Source organism: Cyprinus carpio, chromosome B21 (genome assembly GCF_018340385.1).
Source record: "Cyprinus carpio isolate SPL01 chromosome B21, ASM1834038v1, whole genome shotgun sequence".
Lineage (NCBI taxonomy): Eukaryota > Metazoa > Chordata > Actinopteri > Cypriniformes > Cyprinidae > Cyprinus > Cyprinus carpio.
The window spans coordinates 12,326,285-12,338,380 of NC_056617.1; the positions used below are offsets into that span (position 1 = coordinate 12,326,285).

Consider the following 12,096-nt stretch of genomic DNA (forward strand, 5'->3'; position numbering starts at 1 on the left):
AGAAGCATGGCACTAGCCCCATCCCAAATCCACCAAAAAGACCTTCTGATGCCATTTGGCCCACAGACTCAGCCTACATAACAAACACACTCGTGACAGTGTGTGATGAAGAGCCGCAGGACCTGACAGACAGACGGAAACGCGCAGAGAGACAGACAGAGACTGTGAGAGGTGCTGCACTGCAGATGCTGCAGGGCAAAAGCAGAAACATGCCGCACCATTAATCACTCCTAGAGAAAGAGAGAGAGAGAAATAGAGATGGAAGATGAGGAGAAATACAGGACACAGCGGCGGAGGAAGAGAACGTGAAAAGTGAGCAGGCAAACAGCCAGACGTCCACTCACTCACAGAGGAGCGGAGAGATGAGACGGAGGAGTGAACGCTGGGGAGGATCCTGTTCACTCGCTCCCCAAAGATACAGGTCCAATCCCGCTGTACGGTGAGCGTCAGCGCGGCCCACTCACTAGTGCAGTCACCTTGATTTCTACAGTGCTTTATACGATACAGATTGTGTTCAAGTTTCACAGGAAACAATGATGCAAACTTTATCAAATATGAGGCAAGTCCAAGCTCTACAGAAGACTATAGTGTCCTAATTCAGCTCAATAACTGTGTCAGTGTTGCAAAGTTCATCAACATCCACACTACAGAGGGAAGAGCGCTTGCAGTGAGACGTACACCACCACTCAGACACAGGTGACTGAATTTATGCTTCAAAGCCTTTTGATCTAAAAGCTTCTGCTTGAATGCTTCACATGAGTTTTGGAGACAAATATTATTGTCATTACATTACAAAGCTTTTCATATTTTCTTTTACTTTTGATCATACAGAACTGTGAATATTTGACGTTTCTTTGGCAGTAAATGCATAATAATGTTAAGGTTTTAGTTTTGTTGTCAATACGTTTCAGCATCTATTCCAACCAACAAAAATATGTTTTGTACTTGTGAATGTTATGCACCTACACCTTACCAATAAGGGTTTTCATTTTTTTTTTTCTTCTTTTCATATTTTTTTTTAACTACATTCTAAAGATTTGTAAATATTTTATGTAACTTTCTTTATCTGTAAATGCATAATAATATTTATGTTTTAGATGACTTCACTACATCCATATTGATTTTTTATCTGTAAATGTCATTCTTTTTTTCTTTTGGACTACTATTCCAAACTTTCAAAATATTGCATTTGAGTATTTGAGATGCCTTTATTTTTTAAAGAAAGTCTAGACTATTTAAAATCTGAAGTTGCATAAAGTGACAACTCAATGATTAATATTTGAGTTATCTCAAGTAAAATCTGGGATAGTTATATATAGATATGTATAGATATATATATATATATATATATATATATATAAATTAAATATAGCAAATATAAATATAACACAATTAACCACATTTTAAAATAAACAAAAAATAGATGCATGTCATGTCACCATTAAGCGACATCAGGGAATAATGAATAAAGTAAATATGTTTTATTATTGAAATATAACTTTAAAATATAATGCGGTACTTCAAGAGAATATTTAGGTCAAATGGCTTCAGCTTCAAAATGTTGAAGCAAAAAGTCATAAAATGAGTAAATATCTGACTGGTAGTATGTTACTGCTGCTTTATTTTTATATCTGAATGTCATCTTGACCACATTTCAGCATCATTCATGTTAATTGCTATTATGACGGCTGTTAACAAATGAAATCAGATACAGCTTCTTGACCTCTTTAAATCAGATGTTAAAAGCATTAACTTTCTGTGTGCATTTCATAAACAAAAACATATACATGCAACTATGAGAGGAAAATATTTTGCTTATATACTCTGACTGTACAAGAGCAACTGATGGTTTGAAATCTCATGTGTGATCTTAAGAAAATTACAGAATTCATAAACTAAATACTACAGTTATGTTTTGAGGATTGGAGTCATTACCTTCAGCTTCGCGACTGAAATCTGGAGTCATTATATTTAGCTTCATATATAAACAGTGCGAGTCTATGGTATGTGCTCATTAACATTAGAGAGAGAGAGTGTGTGTGTGTGTGTCAGGTCCATTTGTAGCAGATGGTTTCTCATCCATCTGCTCTCAGACACACCCTGAGACACATCACTACACAACAGAAACTATATACCCTCAATATCAGCTCTCTCTCTGTCCATTAGCACACATTCCCTCACTCAGCCGGCGTGTGTGTGTGTGTGTGTAAACTACAGTCACTCAGAGTGTTTGTTCATGGTTGAGGAGGAAGACCAGACATCTGCTGTATTCTGCTACAAGAGAAGCCAAAGAAAACAACTGCAGATTTACTCAGTAACACACACAAACACATACATACTGTGCTACAGATATTAAACATCTGTATTAAGATGATAGATAGATAGATAGATAGATAGATAGATAGATAGATAGATAGATAGATAGATAGATAGATAGATAGATAGATAGATAGATAGATAGATAGATAGATAGATACTACAGATGATAGATACTACAGAAACTACCCAAACATTTACTTCTGAATGTTTTCTGCTTTTATGTGCTTATGTTTGTAATGTACCAAACTGAGACAAAGCAGTGACTCTGGATGGGCTGTGGTGCCCTAGTTCACCAACACTGCTAAATCACTAGTGTCACTCCCAAATTTGACCATCAACTGATGAGAAAACTGCCTAAATGAGTCAGTATCTGTGGTTTGTAAATCTCATGTGCCCTTCACTAAACACTCATCTCACAAACTAAGGACTTCACTGAAGGATCACCTGTAACACTCTCTTCGTTAGTATCCAGGGTGCACCATGCTCTAATTAGAGAAGGCTATGTAGGAAAGTGTGAGGATTTTTACATTTCAGCAGCTTGTGGTTTGAGAAGCTCTTCAGGGATGCAACACGCTGTTTATTAAAGCACTAAATATACACCGACAGTATCTGGCGCGGGACATCTTCATACAGACTGACTCCACATCACATCCGTTAAAGTCCCAGCATAAAAAACACCACACACTCCCTCCGTGACCTGCTGCTCTCTGCCACAGCACACACATTCATCTCCGGCTCGGACGCGGCCCTTGATTAGCACCATAAACTCTCCAAAAATTGGTCAATACCCCATAACACTAATGTCACTCTGTGCTCACATTTTACAGCCCTTCCGCACGCGCGCACACTGTCACTGCAGCACCGCAGGGCTTTACTGGCCCCCGGCCGCACTGTATAAAGCAAATTAAACAGCTTTACGACCCTTAATGGAGAAACACTTTTGAAGGAAAACACTGAAGCTGATATGACATCATACATCTCACAGCAGAGCCTCCTCACTCACACACACCGAGTTTAAACAGATCAAACCAGGAAAATAATAATTTATTTTTTTTTTCTTTTAATTAGTTAGATGAATTTGTTTTGTTTTGAGAATATATTGTAAGTCAAAACTTCATATTTAGCCCAAAAACAAGCACTTATTGAAACTACGAAAACAGCTCGCACTGAACATCTGCAACATTTTGACATCATACAGATGAAGTCCACATGTGATAATTCAGTTAAGTATAGCAGTAATAACATGCTTTAACAATATAATCAAATAGAAAACAGTTATTTGAAAATGTAATTAAATGTCAAAAATGTTCATCTTTTTTGATCAAATAAATGTAGAATCGGTGAACAGAGACTAATAAAAAAAAAAAAAACTTTTAAACAATAGCATAAATAACTAATACACACACACACACACACACACACACACACACACACACACACAACTGTTCAAAAGTTTGTTTAGTTTTATTATACATGTATAAATAATACGGTGATGCACTGCAGCCACACACATTGTTTTATCCACTTAATTATGTCGTAATAACAAGATGTTATGTCATTAAAACAACTTATCTTGATAAAAAGATATGCCGTTAAAAACATTGTTTTTTATGACAGACTGTTATTACGAGAAAAAAAAGGTTTAACGAGAAAATTATCATTTTAAAGACATAATTGTTGTTTTAACATCATGTCGTTATTACGAGAAAATGTAATTTTAACGAGAAAATTGTCATGTTAACGACATACATTCCCATTATTACGAAAAAAGATGTTTTAACGAAAAAAATATAAATATAGAAAAATTACAGATATAAAGAAAATGCATAAATAAAAGCTCAAAATATTAAATGTGTAATAGTTATTAAATAAATACTACAACAGTATAAATTAATACTGAAATAACATCTAAATACTTAATTTATACTAAAAAATTATATATATTATGAGTCAATATAAAGTCCATCAAAGAACAAACAAATTTAATGGTTACTTACAATACTCTCTTGCGAGGAAACACAAAAACATATATTTTCTGTGATTTTGACGGAGCGGAACTGTGAAAACAGAAATTGTGATGCTTGTATTGTATCCATATCACATCTGCATCCTTATCAAACGTGTAAAAAACTCAAGCCCAACAGGCAACAAGCAGCACTGAAAATACCGGCCGCAGTAAAGTCTCAGAAACTTAAAGACACATTAGTCGAGATGAAACTCATGGATATTAAACCACTGAACTGCTTTTAGTTCCTATTTCTTATTCAAAACAGGAGGCTGGAGTTTGTCCTTTTATTAAATAGTCAATATCTTTTAGTTTATGTTATGGCCATAACCCATTAAGATGATGATCTGTTTATCTGGTCTATGCTAATTAGGCAAATAAAAAACAGCACTCAAAACGATTAAATTCTGCATTAATGTGCCACTGCCAAGTTTCCACATTGTTTGGTTAGATTTAAACATTACACAGTAAGGATAATTGGGATAACTTGTATTTATAATCGTTTAACCCTTTTGTGTACTGAACTTTTTTTTTCTTTTTTTTAATCATTTTAGCTGTGCTAATGCAAACAGCATACATTTTATTAAAACTGTGCATTTGCATTATAATTTTAATATTTAATTCTCATTTCCTTATATAAATCTGTTTTACACTAGGTAAAAAAATAGCTAATTTCAAAAACGTCACAACTAAAACCATAGTGTGATTTAAGCATAAAATCATGCATTCCTTGTTAATAGGCTTTCATTCTGTTGGCAAGGCTTCAATAATCAATATAATAATATAATAATCAAATAAACAAGCAAACAAATTCTGCTTAGCATTTAGTATATGCAAAATAATTGATCTTTTTTTTTGGATTAAAAAAAACAACAACAACAGTGGCATTACATAAATTGCCATTAAAAAGGGTTAAAATCCTGAAAATGAATACATTTCTGGTAGTTATGATCAGGACTGAAAGCACAAAAATATCTGAGCTGAGTAACTTTTTTAAATGGACTCTTGAGGGTTAATTTTAGATCTCAGACACTGGTGTCTGTTACATTTTGGCTGCCACTTCTTTGTCCCGTGTGTTTGCTAAAATCACTGTAACACATTATAATAAATGTGTGCCGATGTTATCGGTCCCTGTGGAGGGCCGAGCACTGGGCCAGACTCAACATTAATGGCCCTACAACAAGATGGTGGATGTCGATTAATATCTTTAGCGATGTGACGGCTGGCAGACATTAGACTCTCTCTTTCTCTCGGTGTGTATAGATCGGTCCGGCCCGCTGCGGTTTTGCCATATGCACAAGAATCTAATGACGGCAGGTGCGATCGCAGAGGTGAACTTCTGCACACAACTCCAATGTGATTTCCCCTGAGCGGCCGTCGCTCTCAGTGGATGTGTATATGAAAATCTCGCAGTGAGAAACTGCTGTTAGTGGTTAATCAATATGAGGCAGGTGCGGCAGCTGAGATGTGGGCAGAGCCGCCGGTCAGAACACAATCATCCTCTAATCTCATTCCACTCACATCCTGAAGGGAAAAATTACAAACAACAAGCCATATGTTAAAAACACAGACGATTAATGGCGCTTAACCTCAGCTGGAACTGTGCTGGAATCTAGCGGATTTCTCTAACGACACGCTGAGGAGTGTTTGGGGCGCATCCTCTGGGAATCACTCCCGATTGACCTGGAATCTCTTACTCGTGTAATCCCAGTTCCAGAAACTTCAGTGACCCGCTGTATCAGTCCGATCTCATTCAAACACTCAAACATGACACTGTAATCGAGAGACATGCAAAGAAGCAGCTATAAATGTTAAACTTGCTGTTTTTTGAAATAGTATTATTTATACTTTTATAACATTTATATAGTGTGTATTTTTTTTTAATATATCAAATGTGATATATGTGGGTTTTTTTTTAGGGGATATGTGTTTTACAAATTTTGAAAAATTACTCCATTCATTCATTTAAATTTATCTGTCTATTCATCCTGCTGTATGTATAGAACAATAGATATGACAATAGAACGATAGATAGAATGATAGATAGATAGAACGATAGATAGATAGAACGATAGAAAGAACGATAGATGGATGGATGGATGGATGGATGGATAGAATGATAGATAGATAGAACGATAGATAGAACGATAGATAGATAGATAGATAGATAGATAGATAGATAGATAGATAGATAGATAGATAGATAGAACGATAGAACGATAGATAGATAGACAGACAGACAGACAGACAGACAGACAGACAGATAGATAGATAGAACAAATGACAGACAGACAGACAGACAGATAGATAGATAGATAGATAGATAGAACAAATGACAGACAGACAGACAGACAGACCGGATGGATGGATGGATGGAAGACAGACAGACAGACAGGCAGGCAGGCAGACAGACAGATAGACATAGATAGATAGATAGATAGATAGATAGATAGATAGATAGATAGATAGATAGATAGATAGATCTCCTCTATTATCATCATCTGTTGTTCCTCAGTAAAGCCTCTGTTCTCGTCAATTATTCATCACATTCAGAGCAAGACAAACACCACACATCTCTCCTTCTCTCTCTCTCTCTCTCTCTCTCTCCTTCTCTCTCTCTCTCTCTATCTCTGATGAAACGCAGCCCATCAGGGTTGAATCTGATCTGGTGTTTTGTCTCAGTAATGTCTCGTGTGACTCCATCACCTGAGTGTTTCTCTTCAGCAGATGGAGCTCCATTCAGAGAGATTAATGCTGCTGCAGAGGGTTCGAGCCCCTCAGAGCCTACGCTCGCGGGTGTGTGTGCGAGAACAGCAGGGGACAGAGAGCCCAAGGTGTCGCCCTCAAACTGAACATCTGTTTCCTGAATAAATATTCTAATGAGGAGCGAATGCACTCAATTCCCATACTGCACTGCAGTGCTGCCGGCTCCCCAGGGACAGCCGGAGAGACAGGTAACACCACACACCTGTACACCCTTCGCCTGTCTCTCACTACAGGCTCAATCTGATTCTTTCACTGCAATCACTGAAAATCAGCCGGAAGCTGGACACAGTTTTCCACATGTTAGAAAAAAAAGTGATGAAAACTGTAAAATGAAACAAATGGAAGTCTGGGAATGATTCAGTGATCAAAACATGTGACACAAATGAAAATGCTCTCATATTAGAGCTCCTTCTGCGTCCAGATTTCATTCGTATTTTATCTGAAACACACAACTTGTTTCTAAAACATCATTAAAACATTTGAAACCTCAGTTCTACATTTAGACTGATGGATCAATAATGATGTTAAACAGTTGGTTTTCTTACAAAAACTTTATTGATCGACTTTACTGACTTCAACTTGCGTATTGATTAGAAGAGAAAAACAAACAACAAATATTAAAATGAATTCATAAGAAACATACAGTTGTTATTGAGAGCTTTAGAGGTTTGGTCACATCTCTAAAACTAGCTATGAGCAATAAAAGTGATTCTGCTAATAATGGGTTAAAATTTATTAACTAGAATTGATCAAAATAATTCAGATAAACTCTAGTGAAGAGGAAGAAAAAGATTCTTTGGATCAAAAAACATCATTCAAATATTTGTGTTGCTTGCGTTTTCGTTCCATCAATGCAATTAAAATCAATAAACTTAATCAATAAAGCTTTGTGTGAAAGCCAAATGTTTTTAAATTAAGGATCAATCCATCATTTGGCAGTCTAAATGTAAAAGGCTTTGATTGTAAAGTGCAAATCATTATAGAGTGTGCTGTATTTTGAGACGACAATGCATTTCAGAAACAGGATTGTTACGTTTTCTGAGGAAAATGTTAGTTGCACATGAAATGTGAAAAGTGCTTGGAGCATCTGATCCCTTAATCATCCTCAGCAAGACATGTTTTGAAGAATCAAATACTGCAGGACAAACAAAACACACATGAACATAACTTTAAGAATTAGTGCTACACAGCAACGAGAACGAAAGGAAATCAAAGAGAGACATTTGCTGAGTTTTTGCAATTTCTCTACTGAGAGAAAGAGCCCTATTCTCACATATGTCTACGCTAGAGTTTCAGAAGAGATGCATATTTCCCTAAATCATCTATAGAAAAGACAGACCACTCAGGAGATCTCAATGACGTCTCAGATGTTTCTCCAAGACAGCAGTGAGATTGAGTGGAAAGCAAATGGAGTCGCCCGCTTCGCAGATCTCAACTGTCTCCTCCATAAACTAGTTCCAGAAGAGTTCTTACATTTTATTTCTGATTTTAGAAGAAACATCTGGGATAATGCTGATACAGAGAAACATACTTAATTCCCTGAGAACAGAACAGAAACCGAAAAATCACATTTGATATCTCACTGATGTCTCAAATGTTTCTCCAGGACATCGGTGGGACTGAAAAAGACTCAAAAGTCTACTTTGGAGTTTCAGAAGAGACCTTATTTTTATTTCTTTTTATTGTAGGAGAAACATCTGAGATAATGCTGAAACCAAGAAACACATGAAGCTCCCTGAGCTTTGAAAGCGCAATCTATAATCGCAGAGGAGATCTCACCGAGGTCTCAAACGTTTCTCCGAGACAGCAATGAGATTGAGATCAATGGAGAAAAATGGGACAATGCTGATACCAAGAGAAATATTAAGTTCCCTGAGCAATGAAAGAGCAATCTCTGAGCAATACCACTTTCCTAAATCACCTTTAGGAAAGAGATCTCAAATGGTTCTCCAAGTCACCAATAAGATTTAATGAAGAGCAAATGGAGTTGCCTCCTTCACACATTTCATGTATGGTTTCAAAAGAAATTTCAATGATATCTCAAACTCTGCTCAGATCCCAAACTCTGCAATCAACAGTAGTTGTTGTTTTTTATGAAGTGTAAATTTTGTATTCAACTCCCAATCGAAGGGTTGTGAGTTCGAATCTCGGGCCGGCAGGAATTGTGGGTGGGGGGAGTGCATGTACAGTTCTCTCTCCACCTTCAATACCATGACTTAGGTGCCCTTGAGCAAGGCATCGAACCCCCAACTGCTCTCTCCCCACCCCTCCCGGGCGCCGCAGCATAAAATGGCTGCCCACTGCTCCGGGTGTGTGTTCACAGTGTGTGTGTGTGTTCACTGCTCTGTGTGTGTGCACTTCGGATGGGTTAAATGCAGAGCACGAATTCTGAGTATGGGTCACCATACTTGGCTGAATGTCACGTCACTTTCACTTTTTTTTTTTAAGATCTCAATAGGAACGCAAACATTTCTCATCAAATTATTTAAAACACTCATTTTATAACTCTGTACTCTTACTGGACAACTTGTTTAGGTCTGTTTCTGATTAATTTTATGCAAAGTTGAACTCCGTAAAGTCTCCTGAGCACTAAACGAGCCTCCTCTGAGCAATACCATTCATCTTAACCTCCCTGTACAGAGCGGAAGAGAAGCGAGTAGTTCACAGTTGACCAAAGATGAGTAACAGAAGCGCAGTATATGTGAACATCCCGTCACACCAGCGTGTTTCTCCTGCGCGTGTCACAGCCATGCAGCACATGCCACGCTCTTCATACTCACCCAAAAGTACATCATCATTTCAGCCGCAAAAACCCTCTACAGATGTTTTCTCTCTCTGGAGTTCAGGACAGCTGGATTCTCCTCCTGTCTCCTCCACACTTCTCTCCTCCAAGACGCCGCTTCTGACTTTTCTGATGTTTGGAGGTTTTCTCAGGAAACACCTCGAGAAGCGACGTCAGGGTGCCTGATACTCTTTTACTCCTTCCTTTGCTCTCGTCTCACAGCAGCTTTACTTTAAGACTGAGTCTGAAGCAGGATAACAGCAGCCTCCAGCGGGGAGAGAGAGAGAGAGTGAGCGAGCGAGCAAGGGGGTTTTCTCTGATGACAGTATTGATGGCGGATGTGAGTGAACAGGCTCTACCCACAATCCTCTCAAGATACGCCATACGAAACCCGACAGCCACCACAAACAAACAACATGAAACATGGGAGACCATATAAAGACGGAGGACAGAGCCGTGTTTCTTTCTCTGTCATGTACAGTATGTCATTAAAACAGTGAACTGTAAATCTGTGTCTCTTACGTGTGCTGGGAGCCACCACATACGGGTCATATTTCACCAGAAAGAAATAGTTCTGTTTTGCAAGACAATATTTTTAGTCTATTAATTAAAGGCAATTATGAATTTTTTGACATTTAATTAAAAAATGCACTCATTTAATGCACACAGACACACACACAAAACACTTACTTCCACTACTGTAATGTGGGGTAAATTTCTTTTTTTTAAAATTAAATAATATATATATATATATATATATATATATGTATGTATGTATGTACTCCTATTACATTGCAGTAATTATATATATGTACTCCTCAAAAATGACCTATTATACAATATATTTTGTAAGCAAGTTAATTTAAGGACTTATTTATTTATTGCATCATGACATTAATCATGACAATTAAGTATATTTACCATTTTTGGCATTATTGTAACACAAAAAATAAATAAAAATACGAACTAACCAACTAAATATACTAATATTTCCCATTTAATGCAAAAAAAAGTGAACAACAACAACAAAAAAGATCTAATATTTTTGCATTTATTTAGCAAGAAAACTAATTCAAAGGCCATTACGTTTCTCTTTCGTTTTTTTGTTTTTATTGCAACATTATTTTAAGACAATTAAGTACATTTAAGGTAATTTTTCATTCATTGCTATGCAGATATATGTATATATATATATATATTATATATATATATATATATAGAATATATATTATAGACCTTATATATAGATATATTATATATATATGAACAAAATATTTAAATTAGAAGCATTTATTTATAACTTTAATTTATGACTTTATTTGTTTTTGTTTGTGTTTGCTGTAATGGAAGATTTAATTTTGTTAGTTTTTTGTTAATTAATAGAAATAAAAAAAACACTTTCCAAAAATCCCTGGAATATTCCAAACAAATCCTGGAAAATTTGATGGTATGTTTCCAAAATTTACTGGAAATTTTCCACCTTTTTGCAACCCTAATTTCCAAAATTTACTGGAAATTTTGAATCTTTTTTAAGAATAACTGGGAAAAGTTAAAAGCAAAACTGCAAGAAAAGAGATTAAGAGATTTTACAAATGTGTTTAAATGTCACAATGCAATTAAATAAATAAATAAAAATCTTAATGGTCTCCAAAAGAGACTGTACTTGAATGATAATATTGTAATTTTATTATTATTATTTTTTTTTTTTATTGTTGTTGTGATGTGTTGTGTAGTTGTTTTGTTATAGTGGTGGTCGGTGATGTAGTTTGTTTCCATTTCTTTTATGTGAAGAGAAGCAGAGAGCGAGTGAGTGAGAAGTACATGAGGAGACGCTGTAGTATCACTGCTGCGTCAGCACATCTTAAAAACAGGTCATCAATATCTGCCTGCAAGAAACACTTTCAAAATGAACCCGACAAACCACAGAGAGAGAGAAATGCTGGCCGTCTCCTCACACACACACACACACACGCAGCCCGACAAACCACACACACACACACACACACCACTCACACACACGCACACACACCCGTCTCCTCACACACACACACACACACGCACACACGCACGCTGTAATATCATCTGACTTCACTGTTGCTCGTCTTCTCCAAGCCATCCGCTCATTTAATTGGATTTTTATCTGTGGTCATTTTTTTCTCTCTAGTATCTCTCTTAGACCTCTGAGGAATAATATTAGAAATGATAATTAGACTACAAGAGGTAA

At 36.4% G+C, this 12,096-nt stretch overlaps 1 protein-coding gene across 6 annotated transcripts in view; it reads right to left on the reverse strand.

Moving 5' to 3' along the window:
* Window positions 1-12,096, reverse strand: part of LOC109110213 (RNA binding protein fox-1 homolog 3-like) — a 148,660-nt gene that overhangs the window by 74,706 nt on the left and 61,858 nt on the right. The window contains exon 1 of one of the 6 annotated variants that reach the window (XM_042747518.1): window positions 9,871-10,300. The exons of the other annotated variants lie outside the window; for them this stretch is intronic. Within the exon in view, the coding sequence (XP_042603452.1) occupies window positions 9,871-9,888 (18 nt within the window). The 5' untranslated portion in view covers window positions 9,889-10,300. Of the gene's footprint in view, window positions 1-9,870; window positions 10,301-12,096 lie in introns of those variants that run through there. 6 annotated transcript variants of the gene reach the window in all.